This window comes from Lipotes vexillifer, unplaced genomic scaffold, assembly GCF_000442215.2.
Source record: "Lipotes vexillifer unplaced genomic scaffold, Lipotes_vexillifer_v1.1 scaffold5, whole genome shotgun sequence".
In the NCBI taxonomy this organism is placed as follows: Eukaryota; Metazoa; Chordata; class Mammalia; order Artiodactyla; family Lipotidae; genus Lipotes; species Lipotes vexillifer.
The window spans coordinates 560,577-585,056 of record NW_006788592.1 but is presented as its reverse complement, the minus strand read 5'-3'; the positions used below and the strand labels follow the sequence as shown (position 1 = coordinate 585,056).

At 34.9% G+C, this 24,480-nt stretch overlaps 1 protein-coding gene across 1 annotated transcript in view; it reads right to left on the bottom strand.

Annotated features, from left to right (window-relative positions):
- METTL15 (methyltransferase 15, mitochondrial 12S rRNA N4-cytidine) overlaps nt 1–24,051 on the bottom strand; it is a 207,896-nt gene extending 183,845 nt beyond the window's left edge. The window contains exons 1-2 of the mRNA XM_007461688.1: nt 23,955–24,051; nt 18,550–18,827 (exon numbers count right to left, since the gene is read on the bottom strand). Of these exons, the coding sequence (XP_007461750.1) occupies nt 18,550–18,810 (261 nt within the window). The 5' untranslated portion in view covers nt 18,811–18,827; nt 23,955–24,051. The remainder of the gene's footprint in view (nt 1–18,549; nt 18,828–23,954) is intronic.
- Between the last annotated feature and the right edge of the window lie 429 nt (nt 24,052–24,480).

Below are 24,480 nucleotides of genomic sequence, written 5' to 3'. Positions count from 1 at the left end.
CATTCAAGTGAAAGCCCCCCTCTTCAAACACAATCATCCATCTTTCCATCTCTATTCCCAAATAAGCTTCAACTCCAGAAATTCCTTGTCAAACCTCAGGGCGCTGAGAGAAAGTATCAAGGCTCCCCATGTCCAAAAGGTAAAGTTCCATAACATTAGCAAGCCTTACAAATTCCTTTATGTTTTGAACATTTGCTTACCTGAGCAAATGTTGCTTTCTCATGACTTTCTGCCTTTGCACAAATAGTTCTCTCTACCTAGAATTCCCTTCCTCTCCACCTAGAATTCCCTTCCTCTCCTTACCCACTTAGAAAACTCCTTGTTATTTCTGAAGATGCATATTAGCCTTCATCTCCTTTGTGAAAACCCAGGTAGAATAGCTTCCCTCACTATTATATCAAAGCAACATATATACATATATATATATATATATATATATATATATATATATGGAATGTTTTATTCCAAAGAGTTCTTCTATTGCAGGCTATTTCTTTTTTGTATACCTTGTACGTATTAAAGTGTCTAACATGAAAATGGTGTTTAATTCATGTCAGCATCATCCTGTACTTTTTAATTCCTAAATATCTCTCTCAAATCTGTGCATTCCTCTCCAAATCTACAATTATCACCACTCATTATCTTTGGTCAAAAGTCTCTAATTAGTCTAGACCAACCCATTCTCAATAATGTAGAGAGAATAATCTTTTTAAAAGGAAAACTTAATCATCTCTGACCTCCACCTTCCTCTCCAGCCTCAACTTTCAAACCTCCCCTTTGCATCTTCAGCTCATTCAGTGGCTTGTTTACAATCCTTCATTCTTGCCATACTCTCACCCAGCATAAAACCTTTATATATGTTCTCTCTTCTCTCTGAAGTGAATTCAACATCCATTTATGGTAAAAACTCTCAACAAAGTGGATATAGAGGGAACATACCTCAGTATAATACAGGCCATATATGACAAGCCTAAAGCAAACATAATACTCAATGATGAAGAGCTAAAAGCATTTCCTCCAATATCAGGAACAAGACAAGGATGCCCACTCTCACCACTTTTATTCAACATAGTATTAGAAGTCTGAGCAACAGCAATCAGACAAGAAAAAGAAATAAAATGAATCCAAATTAAAAAGGAAGAAGTAGAACTGTCACTGTTTGCAAATGACATGATACTATACATAGAGAATCCTAAAGACACCACCAAACATCTATTGGAACTCATCAATGAATTCAGTAAAATTACAGGATACAAAATTAATATACAGAAATATGTTGTGTTTCTATACACTAACAATGAACTATCAGAAAGAGAAATTAAAAAAACAATCCAATTTACAATCACATCAAAAAGAATAAAATATCTAGGAATAAATCTAACTAAGGAGGTAAAAGAACTGTACTCAGAAAACTCTAAGACACTGAGGAAATAAACTGAAGACGACACAGAGAGATGTAATGATATATTATGTCCATGAATTGGAAGAATTAACGTTGTTAAAATGACGATATTGACTAAGGCAATCTACATGATTCAGTGCAATCCATATCAAAATACCAACGGCATTTTTTCACAGAACTACAACAAAGAATTCTAAAATTCATATGGAAACACAGAAGACCCCAAATGGCCAAAACAAGAACAAAGCTGGACGTATCATACTCCCCGATTTTGTAACAGAGCAGGGCCCTATGGGTTTTCCTGGGACAGAGCCCTCCCCACAGGTCCTCTGGTTTAGCTCCTCTATGAAGTATCTAATGAATGTAAATTAGTGCAGCCACTATGGAAAATAGTATGGAGACTCCTCAAAAAATTAAAAATTGAACTACCACAGGATTCAGCAATTCCATTCCTGGGTATTTACCCAAAGAAAACGAAAACACTAATTGGAAAAGATATATATACCCATATGTTTATTGCAGCATTATTTACAATAGCCAAGTTATGGAAGCAACCTAAGTGCCCATCAATAGATACATGGGTAAAGAAGATGTGGTGTATATATACAATGGAATCATACTCAGCCATAAAAGAATGAAATCTTCCCACTTGCAACAACATGAATGGACCTAGAGGTTATTACTCTAAGTGAAATAAGTCAGAGAAAAACAAATACTGTATGATTTCACTTAAATGTGGAATCTAAAAAACAAAACAAATGAATAAACATAATCAAAACAGACTCAGATACAGAGAACAAACAGGTGGTTTCTGGAGAGGAAGGGGCTCAAGGGAGGAGAGAAATAGATGAGGGAGATTAAGAGGTACAAACTTCCAGTTGCAAAATAAATGAGTCATGGGGATGAAATGTACAGCATAGGAATATCGTCAATAATAATGTAATATCTTTGTATGGTGAGAGATGGTAACTAGATTTATTGTGATATTTTGAAATGTATAGAAATAGTGAATCACTATGTTGTATAACAGGAACTAACATAGTGTTGAAGGTCAATTATACTTCAAAAACAAGCAAACAAACAAACTCATAGAAAAAGAGATCGGACTTGTGGTCACCAAAGCTGGGGTGGGGGAGGGGGAACTGGAAGAAGGCAATCAAAAGGTACAAACTTCCAGTTATAAGATAAATAAGTACTAGGGATGTAATGTACAGCATGATAAATATAATTAACATTGCTGAATGTTATACATAAATGCTGTTAAGAGAGTAAATCCTAAGAGCTCTCATCTCAAGGGAAAAAATTTTTTTTCTATTTCTTCAATTTTGTATCTATATTAGATGATGGACAGTCACTAAACTTACTGTGGTAACCATTTCATGATGTAGGTAAATCAAATCATTACAGTACACACCTTAAATTTATAGTGCTGTATGTCAATTATATCTCAATAAAACGTGAAGGGAAAAAAATGGTGTAGTATTTTCATATAACCTAAGCCATGCTCCCATATACTTTAAATCCCTTGATTACTTAGAATACCTAACACAATGTACATACTATGTAAATAGGTGTAAATACAATGTAAATGTTTTGTAAATAGTTGCCTGTGAGCTGCAAATTCAAGTTTTGATTTTGGAACTTTCTGGAATTTTTTTTCCTGAGTATTTCCATCTGCAGTTAGTTGAATCTATGGATGTGTAACAGCAGATATGGAGGGCTGACTGTATTCTCCTTCACAGCTGTGGAAATTTCACATTCACCTTGATGATTATTTGATAAATGCTTGCCTCCTCCACTAAATTATAAGCTCCTTAGAGGCTAAGATCATGTCCAGTTTTGCTCCACATTGTATCCCCAACATCAAGAGCACTGCACCTGTTACACAGAAGCTCAATAAATATTTATTGAAAAAATGAGGAAATGGTCTCATTTTCACACAGAAACTTAGACCTAACAGTTCATTGTCTTTTTTGTCAATTTCCCAAGGCTTTCTTCACTTCACCCAATCACTTGCCATATCTACCTTCTTAATGTTTCTCTTACCAGTACCTTTCTTTTCATTCTTGCTTTTGATAATTATTTCAACAAATATTTATTGCCAGTCACTGTCTTCAGCATTGAGAATACAGTTGTAAAGAAACAGAAAAAAACCCAAGCTTTGTGGAACTTAAATTCCAGGATGCCATGGAGGGAGGGTGTGAGGGAGGCGCAACAATTAAGAAGCAAGATGGGGCTTCCCTGGTGGCGCAGTGGTTGAGAGTCTGCCTGCCAATGCAGGGCACACGGGTTCGTGCCCCGGTTTGGGAAGATCCCACATGCCGCGGAGCGGCTGGGCCTGTGAGCCACGGCCACTGAGCCTGCGCGTCCGGAGCCTGTGCTCTGCAACGGGAGAGGCCACAACAGTGAGAAGCCCGCGTACGGCAAAAAAAAAAAAAAAAAAACCCAAGATGAAAATGAAAAAATATATAGCATGTTACTGATAAGTATTAGGGATAAAGAAAAAAAGCAAGGAAAGGGGATATCAAACATTGTGGGATGGTAGTTGAAATTTTAAATAGGGTGGCCAGGGATGATATCTCTAAAAAGGTGCCATTTGAATGAAGACCAGAAGTGAGGGAGCCAGTCATGTGGATATCTGAGGGATGACTATTCCAGGTTTTCTGACTTAACAGATGTGCTCTCTACTTTCACCTAGAAACTCCAGTTTGCTTAGATTAGCTCTATAGGAAAATTTAGTAGTGATGACCTTGCTCTAAGTGAGCATACTAAGAAATGAGCACCAGCAGAAAAGATTAAAAATGCACCCAGAAATATATAGCCATGTAGGGATTTAGGGAAGGAAGAAATGAAGGCACTTAGAAAATCACTGTTACATAGAACAGAAAAGAATGGATATTAAAAATTACAACCTTAAGTCAATTTTTAAAAGTTTAATTTAGATGTGTAGACTCTAAGGTAAGTAAGGTTATACTTTGGAAAGATTTATAAGACTTTTTACCCAAAAACCAATATAAAACAAAAGTAATGAACAAAAACATTTATAGAACTTAAAGTAGTAACTGGACTATGCAATCATCCTAATTTACAATCAAACATAAGTGTTAAAAATGGTTTATTGTTTTCTCATTTAACTAGTTAATTCTTGGTCTCCCATAATCACAGAAGTAAAAAGTATCAGAGACCTGCAATACTGTGGTTATCCTAAACTGACATAATGAGCTAGAGAGTAATGCTGTAATGAATCTTATTTAAAATGCAAATTAATACTTGCTTTTCATATCATAATGTAAATGAATATCTGCCTTTTTATATCATAAAATTCTCTACTTTGTAGATATAATTATATATTATAAACTTAATTAGAGTTTGCTCTCTCTCAGCAAAATGAGCATCCATAATATGGATTGCCTTTGACCTGTCATTTACTATTAGTTCTGTTAACAATATTAATAGTTTAGTTACTTATCCTGCCATTCAGGCTGCCTTTCCCTTACCTCCTTCAGGAAACTCTAAGCTATTTTTGGTGGGTGCCAGATCATATTCTTTGTTTTTTCAAAAATGAAAGAAACATTTGTACCCTGTGGTAGACTGAATGTCCGTATCCACCCAAAGTTCATATGCTGAAATCTTAACCCCCAAAGATGATGGTATTAGGAAGGGGGGTCTTTATGAGGTACCTAAATCATGTGGATGGAGTCCTCATGAATGGGATTAGTGCCTTATAAAAGAGGCTCCACCGTATGAAGACACAGCAAGAAGACACTTGCTATGAAACAGGAAGAGAGGGCTTTCACAAGAACATCTGGCACAACGATCCTGGACTTAACAACTATAGAATGTGAAAAACAAATTTCTGTTGTTTATAAACTACCACCTACTTAGTGGTATTTCCTTATAGCAGCCCAAATGGACTAAGACATACCCAGTGGATGGTCAGTAAATACTTATTAAGTTAGCCATGAACAAAGAACATTTTGATTTATATGGTTACATCTTCAGAATGATAAAACTCATTCATTAATCATTTATAAAAAAACAATTACTTTTTGAATTTTTTTCCATGTGTAATTATAAAACCAAATCTGTCAAGTCAGTTACCTCGGATTTATTAAAAATTTCAGACCAGAACACACTGAAAACAAAAAAATTGCAAAACATGTCAGCTGTAGTTGGATACTTGTTTACCTTTATCCAGCATAATCGAATCAGAATTATGTCAATCCATAAATAGATTTTACAGGAAATGGAGAATTTGACACTAACACCATTTCTCACCCCTGGCTTTCAGAAGGTATAGTCACATTAAGAAGAACTGACTCAATATCCCTAATATAAGTTTCTCAAAGAATTTCTAACACTTACTTTGAATAAATTCTGAAATAAAATATGTTATTTTGTATGTTATTAACCATGCATTTAAGCAAATGGCTCTTCAGGGGAAAACAATAACTTCAGAAAAATCTCAGCAGAACAAGATGTTACAAAAATATTAAACCAAGAAAACAGTATAAAACATTTCTCATAGTTGTCTATGTCTCACTTAGAAATAACTGAAATATTCTGAAATATCTCACTTTGTATTTAAGCTCTAAAGTAGTCCGTTGCAAGAAAAGTTGGCTTCATGTTCATTCATTAAGGTAGTTTGCTGCTTTGATCATTTTAAATTAGAGCAAAATCAAGCCTTTCTATTCAAAAATGTTGGTTTCACATGTATTACTCAAAGAAGAAGTCATCTTGGTGACAATATTCCATACTAGTGGAAAAGTTAGTCTTCATAAGACCATTTTGAAGATCATTTCTAAAATGGGAGGAAGGATGAATTTGCTTTAATTATTTCATGATTTCTGCTATTTAATTATTTCATGATTTCTGCTATAAAGGAAGGTAAAATCAAAACCACAGAGAAGAGACATAAGGTAGCATGGAGGCTGGAAAAAGAAGGGAAAACATATAGAGAAGATAGAAATTCATGAAGTTTGTCTCCCTTTTTAGTACTAACACTGTTTCCTGAAAACATCCTCTTACAGTTTCCTTCCCTTGACAGCACCCTTTCCCTCTATCTCCATCTCTAAGCCTCAGTCACTTGATGGCTCTAGTCAATTTATGCTATACCTTTCTTTGAGTTAATTTTTTTTGCTTTTCAAAAAGAAAAAAATATACAACAAAAGAAAGAATTGGCTTTTTTCTGGAAATTTAATTATAAATACAGAAAAATACTGTATAGCACACAGAGCAAATGAATATGACAAGGATAAAATATATCCTTAAAATTATTACACAATGCAATATAACATCTCATACATTAAAGACTCAAGCAAACCAAGTGAAAAGTTTATAGGGAACAAGAAAAATTAAGTAGCCATAAAAAATGCATATAAATACTTTCTGAAACAGCATTCATCAAAGTAAATAAAATCTTTAAATGCACATTACCTTCTGATAAATAATATTTGTTTCACCCAAAGGAGACAAAAACTAGCACCCACAAAAAAAGAAAGAGAAAGAGAGTTCACAGATTACAAGATGAGTCACCATAAAGCTTTGCAACTTCGTTAATCATAAAATAACATTTTAAGTATTCTACTTAGAGCTAAGTAGTTTGTTTTATGAAGAGAAGGTAGTGGAAGAAGAGTAAAATAAAATGTTCTTAGAACTCACAAGGTCAAGGTACACTTCCTACCACTTTTAACAAAAATAATATGGGACCTAGAAAAAAACCCACTGGACCTAGCCTCTTGCAGTAACTATGATTAGACTATTGATCAGGGACTAGTGCTGACCTAAATAGACAGTAACCAGTACTCAGAATGACTCATGCAAATGTGCTTTGTGAACAGAAAAACCTCACCTGTTTCTCCTTTTTCTTTCTCTGAGCTTCCCTTATAGAATGGACCTTTGTTTTCTTCCTGAACTTGAAGAATTGCTCAAATAAATTTTAAAGTTCAGTACTTATGTCTGACATTTAGAAATGGAAGATCATTTTCGCAACCATGGAACCACATATATTTGGGGATTATCGCCGAACCAAAAACTGTAATTTCTAATTACCTTTTAAGTCAAATTTAAAACAAAAAAAGAATCTTAAATTCTCATATTTGAATAGCAAACGTATAGGAAAGATTCATTTTCTGGGCTACAAAAAAGACCAAATTATAAGAAGATAATTTAAAGACACTGGATAGACAAAAGAATCAACTAAGTTATTGGTCTTATTTATCCAATGTCCTTTATAATCTGCTTCTAAATTCTAATGAAGATAATTATATACAGGGATAAAAATGCATTAAGCCACTGATAGAAAAGCAAGAATATTTTCATGGATACTAAACTTAGTAGAAAGGGTGGATATACATTCAAGAAGTACACTGCAATTATTAAAGATTTCAATATGAAAACTAATGTAATCATACATAGTTATTTGTTTAAATAAATGTGCATAAAAATACATAAATGTAAAATAAGTATTTTAAATAGTACCACATCTTTAAGGGAAAATAAGCATGAACAAGTTATTCTCCTTTTAGTTATAAACGATGTATGTACTTCTAAAACTCTAAAGAACTGTTAAAGAAACTAACATTTTGGGCATGATTGAGTAGCTCATTTACCTAAAGACCTTATTTCTTTATATATGCCAAATAAAATTTGAAAACATAAGCCAAAAACTCATTTTTGCATCAATTTTTCACATTTCTTTTAACATGAACAAACATTTTATAAATAGCATTAAATATATACATTCCCATTAGAGGAAATAAGCTAAATTTATCATTGGGAACCATACTCCCATATGCCCCACCCTAAAACTCTAAGAGGAATTTCTTTTCTTTTTTTTTTTTTTTAAGAGGAATTTCTATATTTGATACTTTGAGTAAGATGGGTTTAACTAATACACATTAGAGCTGATAAACTGTAGTTTTTACAACAAAAAATGAGTGATAAAAAATTATAATTAAATGATCAGATATAAGAATTCAATATTTAATTGTCTAATTGTTTTGTGTTTATTACTGTTGACTCCCTGAAAGATTTTAAATACCTTAACAACAGTATGTAAAATGTTCATCACATCACCAGGTAGTGCAGGCTACATATAAATGCTACTAATAGCTGAAATATCAGATAACATATTAAATAAATATGGTACTAATAAAATATTGCATATAATAAACACAAAGCTAATCATGAGATCCAATACTAATGGGATTTTAAAATATATATTAAAGACATATTTTAGAAGTATACATAGAAGAAATCTGCAAGAAATACAGAATCTGCAACAGTAAAACAAAAAAGCAACAATATTTATTTTACTTGAATGTTGACATATAATTATAAAACAATCATCTATTTCTAGAAGCCATAATTTAATATAAAAAGAAGTGTTTTCTCAAAACAGTAACTTGCTCTTTTTTAAAACAAATTTTTATTATGCTAAAATACACATAACTTAAATCCACCATCTTAAGCATTTTTAAGTGTATTTTTCAGTGGTAGGTATTAAATACATTCATAATGTTGTGCGACCATGCCTACCACCCATTTATATAACTCATTTTATCTTTTCTATTAAACAGTAACACCCCATTCCCCTCCCCCACAGCCCTTGGCAGCCACCATTCTACTTTCTGCCTATGAGTCTGACTACACTAAATGCCTCATGTAAGTGGAATCATATAGTATGTGTCTTTTTATGACTGGCTTATTCACTTAGCAAAATGTCTTCATAGTTCATCCATGCTGTAGCATACTGCAGGATTACCTTCCTTTTTAAGGCTGAATAATACCCTATTTTATGTATAGGCCACATCTTTCTTCTCTCTTCACCCGTCAATGAACATTTAGGTTAATTCCATGTTCTAGGTATTGTGAATAATGCTGCTATGAACATGGGTGTGCAAATACTACTTCAAGACCTGTCTTTCAATTCTTTTGAGTATATACCCTGAAGTGGAATTGCTGGATTCTATTTTAAATTTTTTGAGGAACTGCCATACTGCTTTTCACAGGATCTGTATCATTTTGCATTCCCACCAACAGTGCACAAGAGTTCCAATTTCTCCACATCCTCACCAGCACTTGTTTTCCGATTTTTTTGACAGTAGGCATTCTAATGGGTGTGGGGTGGTATCCCATTATAGTTTTGATTTGTATTTCCCTAATGATTAGTGATCTTGAGCGTCAATTTCATGTGCTTATTGGCCATTTGTATATCTTCTATGGAGAAATGTCTGTTCAAGTTCTTTGCCCATTTTTGAATCAGATTGTTTGTTTTGTGTTGTTGAGTTTTAAAAGTTCTCTATATATTCTGGACATTGAATACTTGTCAGATATATGATTTGCAAATATTTTCTCCCATTCTGTGAGTCACCTTTTTAACTCTGTGAATAGTGTCTTTTCATGCACTAATTTTTAAAATTTTCATGAAGTACAATTTATCTATTTTTGTCTTTTGCTATCTGTCCTTTGGTGTTATATCCAAGAAACCACTGCTAAATCCAATGTTGTAAAGTTTTTGTTCTATGTCTTCTTCTAAGAGTGTTACAGTTCTAGGTGTTGTATTTAGGTCTTTGATCCATTTAAATTTTTTATGTAGTATTAGATAAGAGCCCAACTTCATTCTTCTCTCTGTAGATATCCAGTTTTCCCAGCACCATTTGTTAAAAAGACTGTCCTTTCCCCGTTGAATGATCTTGTCACCCTTGTCAAAAATCATTTGACCAGGGCTTCCCTGGTGGCGCAGTGGTTGAGAGTCCGCCTGCCGATGCAGGGGACGCGGGTTTGTGCCCAGGTCTGGGAAGATCCCACATGCCATGGGGCGGCTGGGCCCGTGAGCCATGGCCGCTGAGCCTGCACGTCCGGAGCCTGTGCTCCGCAACCGGAGAGGCCACAGCAGTGAGGGGCTCCCCTACCCCAAAAAAAAAAAAAAAAAAAATCATTTGACCATATATGTAAGGGTTTATTTATTTTTGAGTTTTCTTTTCTATTCCATTGGTTTGTATGTCTGATTTTACGCCAGTACCACACTCTTGATTACTGTACTTCTGTAATAAGTTTTGAAATTAGGAAGCATGATTCCACCAGGCTTGCTCTTTTTCAAGATTGTTTTGACTATTCAGGGTCCCTTTAGATTCCAAATGAATTTTAGGATGGATTTTGCTATTTCTACAAAAAACGTCGTTGGGATTTTGGAACAAATTTCACTGAATCTGTAGACTGCTTTGGGTAATATTGACCTTTTAACAATATTAAGTACTCAAATCCATGAACACAGGATGTGTTTATCTTTTTTATGTCTTCTTTAATTTCTTTTAGAAATGTCTTGTGGATTTCATCGTACAAGTCTTTCAACTCCTTAAGTTTATTCCTAATCATTTTATTCTTTTCAATGCTATTGTAAATGGAACTATATCATAATTTTCTTTTCAGATTGTTAATTGTTCATGTATAGTGATTTTTGTGTGCAGTAGTAGTATCCTGCTACTTTACTGAATTTATTTATAAGTTCTTTAGGTTTTGTTTTGGTTTGGGTTTGTGTCTGGGATCTATAGGGTTTTCTACATATAAGATCATATCATCTGCACAGATAATATTACTTCTTCCTTTCCAATATGGATGCCTTTTATTTCTTTTTCTTGACTAACTGCTCCAGCTAGAACTTCTAGTAGTATGTTGAACAGAACTGGTGAAAGTGGGCATCACTGCCTTGTTCCTGATCTTAGGGAAAACACTTTCAGTCTTTCACAGAGTATGATATTTACTGTGGGTTTTTCCACATAAGGCTTTTATTAGGTTGAGGTAGTTTCCTTCTATTCTAGTTTGTTGAGTGTTTTTATCATGAAAAGGTGTTAAATTTTGTAAAACGTTTTTTTCTGCACTGATTAAGATGATTACATGTTTTTTTCCCCTTCATTTTGTTGATGTGGCATATTACACCGATTGATTTTTGTATGTTGAACCATCCTTGCATTCCAGGAATAAATCCTACTTGGTCATGCTGTATAATTCTATCAATGTGATGCTGAATTCTGTTTGCTACTATTTACTGAGGATTTTTGTGTCAGCATTTATAAGGGATATTGGTCTGTAGTTTTCTTTTCTTGTAGTGTCTTTGTCCGGCTTTGGTATCAAGAAAATGCTGGCCTCATAGGATGAGTTAGAAAGTATTTCCTCCTCTTCAGTTTTTTAGAAAAGTCTGAGAAGGGTTAATATTAATTCTTCTTTGAATGTTTAGTAGAATTCACCAGTGAAGCCATCAGGTCTGGGGCTTTTCTTTGTCAAGAGATTTTTTGATTACTGATTCAATCTCCTTACTAGTTATAGGTCTATTCAGATTTCCTATTTCTTCATGATTTAGTCTTGGTAGCTTCTATGGTTTCTAGGAATGTATCCAATTAATCTAGGTTATCCAATTTGTTGGCATGCAACTGTTCATAGTACTCTTATATAATCCTTTCTATTTCTGTAGAACTGGTGGTTATGTCCCCATTTTCAGTTTAGTAATTTGAGTCTTCTCTCTTTTTCTCTTAGACCTTCCAGCTAAGATTGTCAATTTTGTTGGTCCCTTCAATTTGGTTCCATTGATTTTCTTCATTGTTTTTCTTTGGGTTTCATTATTCTTCTTTTCCTACTTGCTTAAGTTGTAAAGCTAGGTTGCTGATTTGAGAACTTTCTTGTTTTTTTTTTAATCTAAGCATTTATAGTTATAAATTTCTCCCTTAGCACTTCTTTTACTGTGTGCCTTCAGTTCTGGTATATTGTGTTTTTGTTTTCATTCATCTCTAAGTATTTTCTAATTTCCCTTGTGATTTCTTTGATCCATTGGTTGTTTAAGAGTGTGTTGTTTAATTTCCACAAATTCATGAATTTTCCAGATTTTGTTTTGTTATTGATTTCTAACTTCATCCCATTGCTACTGGAGAAGATACTTTAAATGATATCTATCTTTTAAAATCTATTGAGACTGAATTTATAGCTTAACATATGGTTTATCCTGGAAAATATCCCACGTGCACTTGAGACGTGTATGCTGTTGATGTTGGGTAGAGCGTTCTGTAAATGTTAGATCTAGTTGGTTTATTGTGTTAAGTCCTCTATTTCCTTATTTATATTCTGTCTGCTTGTTCTGTAGACTATTGTGAGTGGGGCATTGAAGTCTCTAACTATTATTGTAGCACTGTCTCTTTCTCCCTTCTATTCTGTCAGTTTTTGCTTCATTTATTTTGATGGTCTGACATTAGGTACATAAATATTTATAATTGCTTTATCTTATTGCTGTACTGAACCTTTAATTAATAGTTTTTTACTAAAATGGCCTTTTTGATTTAATTAAAATTCTCTTACTACTTCTACTTAATTAAAAATTAAGGTGAGATTCCAGGAAAACTGTTTATAAAACAGTTACATTTTTATTATTTATTTACCTGTGTGAATCCAAATTGTGCAAAAAAAAAAAAGACACTGATGTTGATTTCAACGTTTTTGCACCCAACAAAATGTCTCACTGCTACATAATGCATAATGGACTTGATAACAAGTAAATTACATAAACAAATTCATACTATACAATACCATTTTTAACCTGTTTTATATTTGGGATGGATTGTTTATTAGAGAGAGAAAAAAAGAATACCACTGTTAAAAAGTAGATGAGAACAGTATTCTATGGCTACACCATGGTACCTTCCAGGAGAAACATAAAATATAAGTCTTAACGAGGAAATGTCAAATAAGCTAAGGGAAAAATTTACAGACTATACTAATTTTCAGAATTGTCAGGCAAAAATTTTTGCCATTATATAATCTACAGATATCTAATGGCAACAACCATGAGGGTCTTATCCAGTGTTATTCACACTAGCTAAAGAGAGCCAACTGTACATATTTCTTCCTAATGCTACATTCAGTGACACCAGATTAGTAGCTTGAAATGTGCATGGTAGGAATTTGTATTTCATGGGAATCTGCAAACAAAATAAATCAAGGTTTTTGGTTTTTTTTAAATCCGTACCCCACCCTGATCCACACACCAGGTGTTACATATTTACCAGTACAACACTGGAAATATCACATTCCTGAAGGTATTTTGATACATAGGTCACTTAACTAGCTACACAATGCTTTAGAACAGAAACATTTTTCAAATAAACAATGGTAGAAAGAAGTGTAAAATAAAAATTTGCTTCCAAGAAAGCTATACGTTAAAAAATAAAGGAGAGGACACTGCATCTTGACACAGTCCATTCTATCTGAAATTTAATAGTTCTTTCTTTAGGAAAATAATGCATCTCCCCACATGTGCTATAGCACAGGTCCTGTCTCATATAAAAGTTCCTAACTTTTTCAAAAATTTGAGGTTAAACAAAATAAACTCCTCCTTTCTGTTATTGATCAGCCTTTAATATTTAAAGACAGTAAACCTATAGTCCCAGGATTTTCTCTTTGATGTTCACTCTCTGTTTAAAGATTATAAAGGATTTAAAGTAAAACAAGTGAAATACTGCAATTGATGTTAAGAAAAATCCATTATATAGAGCATAGGGTGTTTTTTAGAAAGAAAATTATCATATCTTGTACCATGACAGCTTTGGTAAATCAAGTAATGATGAAATTAATGTTAAATGTTGGACTATCAAAATAGATTAAATACTTATTTTGAATATTTAGAAACCCAACCTTATAACCTTAGCCTGACATTTATCATAATCTATTTTGCATCAGTTAGGTACTAGCTCATTTTCTTAGTCCTCATATCTGTTCCTTCCCCAGATTTCTCCAGTTACTTCATCAGACTGGTCCTGCCACACTGAGGCTGGAATCATATAAGTCTTGAGTCTGAGAAGCTACCATAGTACCCAAGGGACATTCCTTTTATCTGTGCCTCACATCTGTCCTCCAGTGTACTCTGACTTTTATTCATTCCCTTACAAATCATTACAAACCCACCATGTTACAATCTTTATGCTAGGCCCTGAAGATATAATGATACAATGGTAGACAAGATAAAAATGTCCATGACTTTCATGGAGGGCAGTCTGCTAGGAGAGATGTCCACTGAATAAATAATCTCATTAAAAAATTATAATTATAGGGCTTCCCTGGTGGCGCAGTGGTTGAGAGTCCGCCTGCCGATGCAGGGGACATGGGTTCGTGCCCCGGTCCGGGAAGGTCCCACACGCTGCAGAGCGGCTAGGCCCGTGAGCCATGGCCACTGAGCCTGCGCGTCCAGAGCCTGTGCTCCACAACGGGAGAGGCCACAACAGTGAGAGGCCCGCGTACCGCAAAAAAAAAAAAATTATAATTATAAATAATTATATAAATTATTATAATAATATAATTATAAATTATTATAAGTGCTATGAAAGAGAAGTATATGACTCCATGAATGTATTAATCAGGAGACTGCCCTCCTCTGTAGGCTCCAGAAAAGCTTCCCTGAGAAAGTGAAATTTAACTCAAGTCGTGAAGAATGGTTCAGGCAAAAGAAACGGTACTTTTTCAGTTCCAAACATGTTGGTTCCACCTTTGCTGGAACTTTTATTTCCACCTTTGCTGCCTCCTTGCATTTTTCTCTTGAATTTTATTGTATCTAGTTACCAATGCTGACCTTCCTAATCCCCATAATAGTATCAGATAATGTTTATTGAGCTCATACTACTCAGAAGATATCATTCTAAGCGATTTACATAAATGAACTCATTTAACCCTTACAATGACCATATGAGATAGGTTGTATTTCTTCATTTTACAGATGAGAAATCTGAGGCAGAGGCATGATAAGTTACTTATATGAAATTACACATCTACTGGTACTAGTCCTTGCATGACCATCATGTCCCTCATAACTTATCACTCCTATGGAAACTCTAAGGCACCAAGCTACATTAGCAACACTACTGGGCAAAGAATACCAAGACTCCTACATCCTTCAAACTGCTATCATTTTCAACTAGACAGGATCATGCATATTTTCTCCAGCTTTCAGAAATAAGGAATAAAAAATTGACCAAGGTAGCCCACACTAAAACATCCTCAGGAGCAAGAAAAATGTCTTTAGAACAAGTAATACTTTCTTACAAAAATTATTCACCCAGACTATGAAATAATGAAAATGGGGCAAGGAGAAGAATTATAATTTATTTAATTCCTTCTGTACCTCCCAAGGAAGAGGAAGAGGATTTTTTTAAAATTCAAACTCATAAATATTTTGCATGTATTTGCAAAACTAAGTTAATATGTAGTGAATTGGCTATGATGCAGAAGAATCAAAATCAATTATTTTCTTTAAGTAAGCATCTTTTAAATATTAAAGAAAAGGAAATAATTATTAAATGACCGAGGCCTTACTCAAAACTATATTTAAAGTTCCTGTTATGATCAAAGTTTCATTTGTAAATTTATCATTGAAGGTGATGTGAAAAACAATAATTAAGTAGGTGATTGATACAGGTGAATGTATGACTCATAGTTTGCAAAGGAAAATGATTTTGGGAGAAAAGGCTCAGGAAGAAAAGCAGCAAATAATGGGTTCTGGAAGAAATGAAGACCTTTCCTGTCCAAGGACTGTCAGTAGTTCTTTATTACTTGAAGATTAAGGGAATAGTGAATAAAGCTGTCTGCCAGACAGCAGAAATGGTAAGAAATAACATTGTCTCTAAGTGTACCTCACATTAAATTTCTCATAAATAACATTCATAAAATTAAACTTTCTATAAAAAGTTACTAGAAAACCCAACTTAAATCAGAACAATGGAAATATCAAAATAAACCAACATTACAATTGTCACAAACTTGAACAGAATGAAACAGCAGGGTAGGTCAAGTTGTAGAATCGCCTAATTTTATTCCACTTGGTTTTTAAAAAAAAGGCAGATCCAGTACTGAATTAGGAGGAGACTTAGCCAGGTTTGTTTTTGTTTGGTTGTTTTTCTACTTCATGGGTTATTGCAAAATAAACATTTGGTTTTTGCTACTAGGGTTCAGCAAATTTATACAATGAATTTGGTTTCTGGTTCCAGAGATCAAATTCAAGCCATCAAATCCAGTTCCACATTTTTACTAACTGCCCCTCCCCTCTCATGTATATCTCAAATGTATATATTTATACATACATTTTAAAACTCATATTTTGGTATGAGTTTTAATTACTATCCTTGCCTTATGAATCTTTAAAGGAAATGAAGAGAATTTCATTTTGATGAAGTCATACTTAACAGGAAGTTTTATCCAATTTAATTTTTTAACTTACATTTTCATGTATATTTTGGAGTCCCTACTATGTGACAGCATTTAGCCAGATACTTTAAACACATAATCTCACTTAAGAATACTGGGCTTATTTCATTATATATATACTGCCTGAGGACAAGGTAAACAGAATATTTTTTATGATAAAGCAACCTAAGTCCTATCACTGATGGCTTTTTAAGAGCTGTGTGTATGTGTTCACACACACATGTGTGCTAGACAATGGACTCAAACCTATACAGTCTTGTTATAGAATCTTTGCTCTTAACTACTAAGCCACTATATGTTGGGAAAAGAAACAAAGAATGGCTTTTAAAATGAATATAACTGATTTAGGTAATAATAGTAGCTTCTAGAATAAGAGATCATAGTTCAGAAGTCAGTATGCTAATTACTATCAACATAAAGTTATAAACAGACATTTAATGAAAATTTACAATGATAAAGATTTCTTTTCCTTTTGTAAATGTGATTAATTTTCAGAAAGACTAGTTTTTTCTTTTTGGATATTGTATCACCTAACATTTTTGTGATCTTTTTATAGATTTTAAAGATTTTCATACCTAACACCTTATACAATCCTGTTAGCAACACTATAAATAAGGCAAGTATGATGGATAATTTTATATGTCAACTTGGCTGAGCCACAGTGCCCAGATATTTGGTCATACATTACTCTGGATGTTTCTGTGAAGATATTTTTTAGATAAGAATTAACATTTAAATTGCTGGACTGAGTAAAGCAGATTACCCTCCATATAATGGGTGGGTCTCATCTAATCACTAGAAAGCCTTAATAGAACAAACACTGACCTCCCTGGCACAAGGAGGAATTCTGCCAGCCAACTGCCTTTGGACTCAACTTGGAAATCTTACCTGGGTCTACGGCCTACCAGCCTACTGTGCAGATTCTGAATTTACCAACCCTCTATAATCACGTGAGTTAATTCCTTAAAATCAATCAAACAATCTTTCTTTCTCTCTCTCTTTATACACACATACACCATACACCCCCCACCACAAACACACACACACACAGACACACACACATATCCTGTTGGTCCTATATCTCTGGAGAACTCTCAGTAAGACAGAAAGGTAGCTGAAAACTAAGCCTAAGAAAACAGGGGACAGGAATTCAGATTTTTATCTTTGCCTCCAGTCATTCCTAAAAAGATACGAAAATTCTCAAGAAGCTATACTAGAATTCAGTTTTCATACCCTAACCACATAGCCGGAATAATGTTCTTTTCCTTTTAAAACTGTTATTTGACAAAACTAGTCAACTCTGGAAAACAGCTTAGCAGATTCTCAAAAAGTTAGGCAAAAAGGTACCATATGACCCAGTAATTCCACTTCTAGATACATTCCCAAGAGAACTGAATACATGTCCACACAAATCTTGTACATGATGTTCATAGCAGCATTACTCAGAGTAGTCCAAATGTGGAAACATAAATCTCATCAATTGATGAATGGATTAAAAAAAAAAGTCGTATCCATACAACGGAATGATTCAGGAATAAAAAGAAATGAAGTACCAACAAACGCTAAAATGTGGATAAATACTGAAAACATGCTAAGTAAAAGAAGGCAGGCAAAATTCATATTGTATGAATTCACTGATATGAAATGTCCAGATTAGACAAATCCATATAGACAAAAAATAGATTAGTGGTTGTCAGGGGCAAGAAGGGGGTCAATGGGGAGTGAATGCTAATGGGTATGGGGTTTCCTACTGAAATGATAAAAATGTTCTTGCATTAGACAGTGGTGATAATTGCATAAGTTCATGAATATACTAAAAAACACTGAATTGTACACCTTAAAATTGTGAATATTAAGTGAATTATATCTCAGTTAAAAAGTGTTAGAAAATATAAAACTAACCAACTTACCTGCCTTTTTTGTGGTGCCAAACAACGAACAACTTCATCCACCATCACTGGAATATGTAATTTAGTCATCACTTCAGAATCTCTGTCTTGTAACTCCTGAGCTCCAGTTTGATCTGTTTGCTCCTGGGCTTCATATTCATTATATCTTTCTGCTGTAGCATGTATTTTTTTTGGCCAGACACCCAAATTAAATATGCCAGATTCCAACCAGCAAGAAAGAAATTTTTTATAGAGTCTACAAAAATATGGGTATTGAAGCATTCTGTAGATCAACAAATCTAGAAAAAAATTTTAAATATCATGATTGTTGGCTTTTTTCAAAAGAATGTTATAATACTTGGGGGAAAGCAAATTAGTATGAAATATTTAACACAGGAAAAATATGTAAAACTCATGATCTCAGACAAGTGAAGGTAACTACCCTCCTTATGCAAAGCAAGGAACCCAAGAGAACCCCAGAAACTATCTGAAAATACAATTTTTAATGTGGCCTGATAAGCTCTGAGACCATTAATGTTTTAACCATCAGAGATGTGAATATTGATTAATCAGTCATCATTTTTCTGAAAGGGATTAAAAACATTATTTTATTTTAGGTTCACATGGTCTTTTATTTCAAGCTCTTCTAATTGTTTTTCTCATAATGCTAAATCTTCATTTTCAATTTAACTTCGTTTGAAAAATTGTCCCTGAAAAAAGACTATGCATGTACAACCAAAAAGAAAAGGTTATCAGTCTATGAAAATCTTACAGATTTGTCATGGATATGCTCTAACGAAATCATCTCACCATGGCTTATATCAGTGAAATACATATCATTTTAAACTATAACTTTATAAACACTCCACTGAACACACTTTGGCACTTCATAACATTTTAATTATCTGCTCCCGGCCCCATGCCCCCAAAAAAGTAAGTAAATAACTGATACATTCCTTCGCTTTCTCTTACTTGCTCCATTTTATTCTGTAATCTGTAATTCTTTAAAATGGAGAGGAAAAAAGTAATTTATGAAATGTATTAACAGATACCTTTTGAAAATATTATGTTCTTTACCCATGTGGATGCAAGCAACATTTTTGATATTATTAAAGTAAATAACAATTTAACACTACTCTTTTCCTTCCTCATGGATTATGAGTTATTTAAAAGTAAGAACCACACCTTTATATCCACGAAATCAGATGCACACTAGGCGCTTAATACGTGTTTTCTGGAAAAAATAAAAATATAAAAGAATGGATGGATAAATTCCAGATTCTATACAATTAACCTTGCTTTAGAAAATTTTACTTGTCTCACTGACCCTACCAAAAACCACATTCTCAAAATATTTAAGAAACATAAATCTTGATTAAATATGCCTTCCCTTCCTTTTGCATTAGAAAATGAAGAATAATGTTGAAAAGTCAATCACATGTAATGACTGGAAAATAAATAAAAATACATATTTGATATTATATCAATATAATATCAGTAAGATGTAACCTTGAGGATACCAAAGACATAATTCACAGAATTATGTTGTAAATATGACACAGAAAAAATATGGCAAAAAAAAATTTTTAATGAGTGTTTTAAGTAAGATTTTGGATGTTCAGCAATAACAAATTAGCCAAATTATTAATTATGCCTTATGTTTTCCAGAAAGTTTACAAAAGTAAGCCAAACTATGCTCTAACTTAGCATTTCTAACATTATTTCAAAATAAAAGCTATGCTCTAACTTAGCATTTCTAACATTTCAAAATAAAAGCTAACATTTATTGAGCACTTACTAAGTACCACTTACTATTCTAAGCACACTACATGTACAAACTCATTCAATCCTTACCCCAACTCTTAAAGATAGGTACTATTATTATTTCCATGTTGCAGATGAGGAAAACAGAAAAGAAATTTGCTGAAAAGTCACAAAGCTGGAGAGCCAAAGCTAGAACTGTAACATCTGCATTCTATCCCCAGAACTTTTTCTCTTAACCTATATGCTATACACACAGCCCACTGGCTCTATTTAATACACTCATGTAATTGAATGGTACTTTGATTACACTATGACTAGGTATTTGTAGTATTCCATGAATTAAATTCATTTTTTTTAAGGAGCCAATATGTTATTGCTTGGTCCTACTCCACTTGGAAATACAGTATACTGTGGGGCACCCAACAGAGGACACAAGAACGATGTACAGCCCTAAACAGTGGAATATGGAGTATTTAAACAATACAACCAATAACTTATTTGATTCTTTTGCCTATCCAACATATGTAAACAATCTATACTGTATGTTCAGATTGTTTTTTTTATAAAAACAAGCAAACAAACAAATAAAAAGCCCATCAACTCCAATATCAGAATCAGAACCACACAGGAAAAAGCAAATAGGGTAGAAAAAAATGCTTCTTTCAACAGTGCTTCATTTTCTTCTGCATTCAATTTCTTTGTATTTACTCAAATATATTCAAGGTACAAAGCCTCTAGATTTTAGAATACACTAATTGGCTACTAATGTGGGTAAACGTGGAGAAAAGGCCTCAAGAATTAATCTTCCTTTTTGGTTATGTCTTTGAATACCTCCCTAAAAATGGAAGGGCACAAATTCTAAAGGGAGTTCCTTCCCTCTCTTCTGCAGCCCCATATCCCACCAGATAACCCAGAACACTTCCACAGTCCGCTAAGAACTAGCCCCCCTAGACGATTTAAGATAGTTTAACTTCCCTCTGTTCACAGAAAAAAAGCAGGATATCAGGAAACCTAAACTCTACAGCCAACTCTGTGGTTTCCTAGGCAAGCCATTTAACTTTTCTCTGCCAGCAAAATTCAATTTAAACTGAGACCACGGAATTAGCCAGGTTACTCTTTTAAATGTGGGAACACAAAGGTGAGTGATACCTTTGAAAACTACTTGCTCAACGGAGCTACCAATTACCGTCATTGCAGTCAGCTCCCTCTGCAGAGAAAACCCTTCGGAAATTTAATTCCTAAGGCCAAAAATTCGACCTGGAGGCTGGCACCCGAACACAGAGAAAGTGAAAGAGGTCCTAAAGAAAAAGTTAGAATCCATTCTTCTGCGTAAGGATTACACTCTGACAAGGGAAACTGTTTAGAAACTTCTGAACTCAGGACGAATGAGTGTTGAGAGGAAGCGGGAGAGCAGAGGCGCGAGTTTCCTCTGTGCTGGGTGAATCCGGCAACCCCTGGAAGTTCCCCCAAAGGTGAGGGGGTTGCTCCAAAAGACCTCCCGGGACTCGGCCACCTTCTCCTCACCTGAGGCACGAAGATTTTTCAGTTGGCCTCTAATTCGGTCCTGCGACGACTACTACGGTGACAGAGAACCTGAATTTGCCTCCCGCACAAGTCCCAGCCCTGGGGGAAACTTGCGAGAACGGACAGATTGGGCCCACGTCCGCCCCAGCAACAGAGGACCGTCTGCCTTTGGTTCCGCTGCTTCCAGGCCCCAGCTGCCAAAGGGCCCCAGGAGCTCAGGGTTCCAAATGGTGCTCCTGGGGGAGGTGCGGTATATAAGTCCCTAGAATTACCAGGTTGAAATTCACTTTTACTTTTTTTTTTAATGTCTAGTGAAACTTCAAATCTCACTTTCCATTTTATCCTTCTCTCCACTCTTTTCAGTTTACTCTGAATCTGTTAAATTTCGATGTTTTAAATAACATGGCAGTTAGTATACTCTAATTTCTAACAAAAGGTGGGAATTTCTGTCTCCTTAGCACTATGTGTTTGGAAAGTTTTGGTTCTTTTCCCTTCATTTCGTTACAAAATACGCCAATTTCTTGTCCTTTCTGTTGTACGCCTTAATGTCTTGCCAAACTAGAGAAGCCAGCTGGCATAGTAAATCTACAATTCCTTAAAAATATGGACTTCAAAATCTGAACACTGTTAAATGGTAAGTGTAAGGCAGAATTTAAAGTTAAATGTAAAATAAGCATTTAGATTAGGTGTGGAAACACCTGTGAGACTAGTCAGCCTTATACAGGGTGGGTATCAAAAATGACGAAATTTAAACACTTCTACTTATTCACCAATGATCAGTGCACCTTTACAAGAAATTGGTAATATATGCCTATTTTCAGACTACATTAAGATAGCATCTTAATATCACTTAATCTAGAAAGTATTTCAGAAACAAATGACTCCATTCCGAATTCGCTGGGTTGTACCCTTCAACAGAAATATTTTCCTTTAGAGATTTTCTGAAAACTTCAGTTTTCTCTTCAGTAAAATGAATAGTATCTACATCTCATGGACTGTTTCGAAAATTAAGTAACCAGATAACATATATAAAATTAATAAATGTCCAGGACATCAAAGGTAAAGTACTATAGAGTGAGTGCATATTGAAATAAAATTAAAAGTCTTCTCAATTTTATTACCAAACCCAGCACCATACAAATCACTATCTCATTAGCTAAGATATATGTAATACAGCCAGCAATTAGTAGCTTTACTGATGCTCTATCCAGTGTTCAGAAAGAATCTTATAATATGAATCATATACAATACATAGTGTTTCTGATTTTCAATAGTAAATAAATGTCTATAATATGAGCGTTTCCCCTACATTGTTTCACTTATAATACTCTGCATTTGGTGTTGTGCCATCCTGTATATATGGTGATGCTGAATCACTAGAGCATAAGCTCTGAGAGCGCAGGGATTTTGACTCAATTGTGTGCTATTATGTCTTTAAAATCTACAATCAATAACTGCTGAATGAATGGATACAACAATAGTAACATAAAGGACAACAATAAAATTCAGATCATACTATTAAAAATATCCTAATAAAAGATGAATTCTCTTAGCGAACACATTTACCATTTATTTCCAGGTATTTTTTTTCTTTATAAAGTGTACATTCTAAAATACTACCTACAACCCAGGCTTAAAAGCCCATTGCATCCAATAATGAACTAAGCCAATAAATTTAAATGAATTTATTTTATAATGTCATCATTAGAAAGAAATGTAAAAAACAGCCATACAACAAATAGTTTCAGAGTCAGCACTAAGGGAGTAGGCCTGGGGTTCCTGAGAAATGAAGCCTGGGGCCTCAAACCAAAGTCCTGAACTTTCAATTAACTGAGGCGAATTGACCCCAGTTCGGTCCAACTGAAAGTGGTTGGAACAAACAAGTCCCTATACCTTCCAGATTATGGGACCTGTGTCTTGGAGGCCTCACTACTCAATAGAGAAAAGGAGAAAACAAATACCCAGAACCCATTAATCCACACCCAACAGGCTCCGCCTCTCCCCCTAGCAGAGAGCACCGCCAACCCCTGCCCGCACCCATCTCACTCACACCCAGAACCCTGGGACCGGAACCCGCGCCCACGGTCTGAAGGCTGCCTGAAGATCCCAGGTGGCAGCTCCGGCCTAGCCCCGCCCACCTCGGCCAACGCCTCCGGAAACTGCCGTGCGAGTTGCCACGGTGACACGGAGCCAGGTAGCTTCCACTGCAAGGGGCCGCTGAGACGCCGGGCGCCAAACTGCAGCGCGCCACGGCCACGTCCGGCGTGATGACGTCACGAAGACGGCAGCCAATGAAACGAGGCGCTGAGAAAGCTGGCTTGGGTTTGAATCTCGTGGCTGAATTTGAATCGTCGAGAGGCGGACATTGAAGTGAGGCGTCTCCGTAACCTCTCCTGGGCCTGAGGTGAGTTAAAGGCAAGAGAAGAAAACTTTCGTCTCGGGGACGTTTTTTCGGATGACCCGTCTCGCAGGAAGCGGAGGGGTCCCTCCGCCTCAGGGATAGAGGACCAAGTGGGCTTGTTGACAAATACAAAAGCGTTAGGTGGGGAGGTGGGTGTGGGGACAGGGGTGGGCCTGGTTAGGCTCCCAGTGGAGAAAGTGAAAGGAAGAAGGAACTCGAGAACCCACTAGAATGTGGCTCTGCCTGATCGGGAGACCCCGACT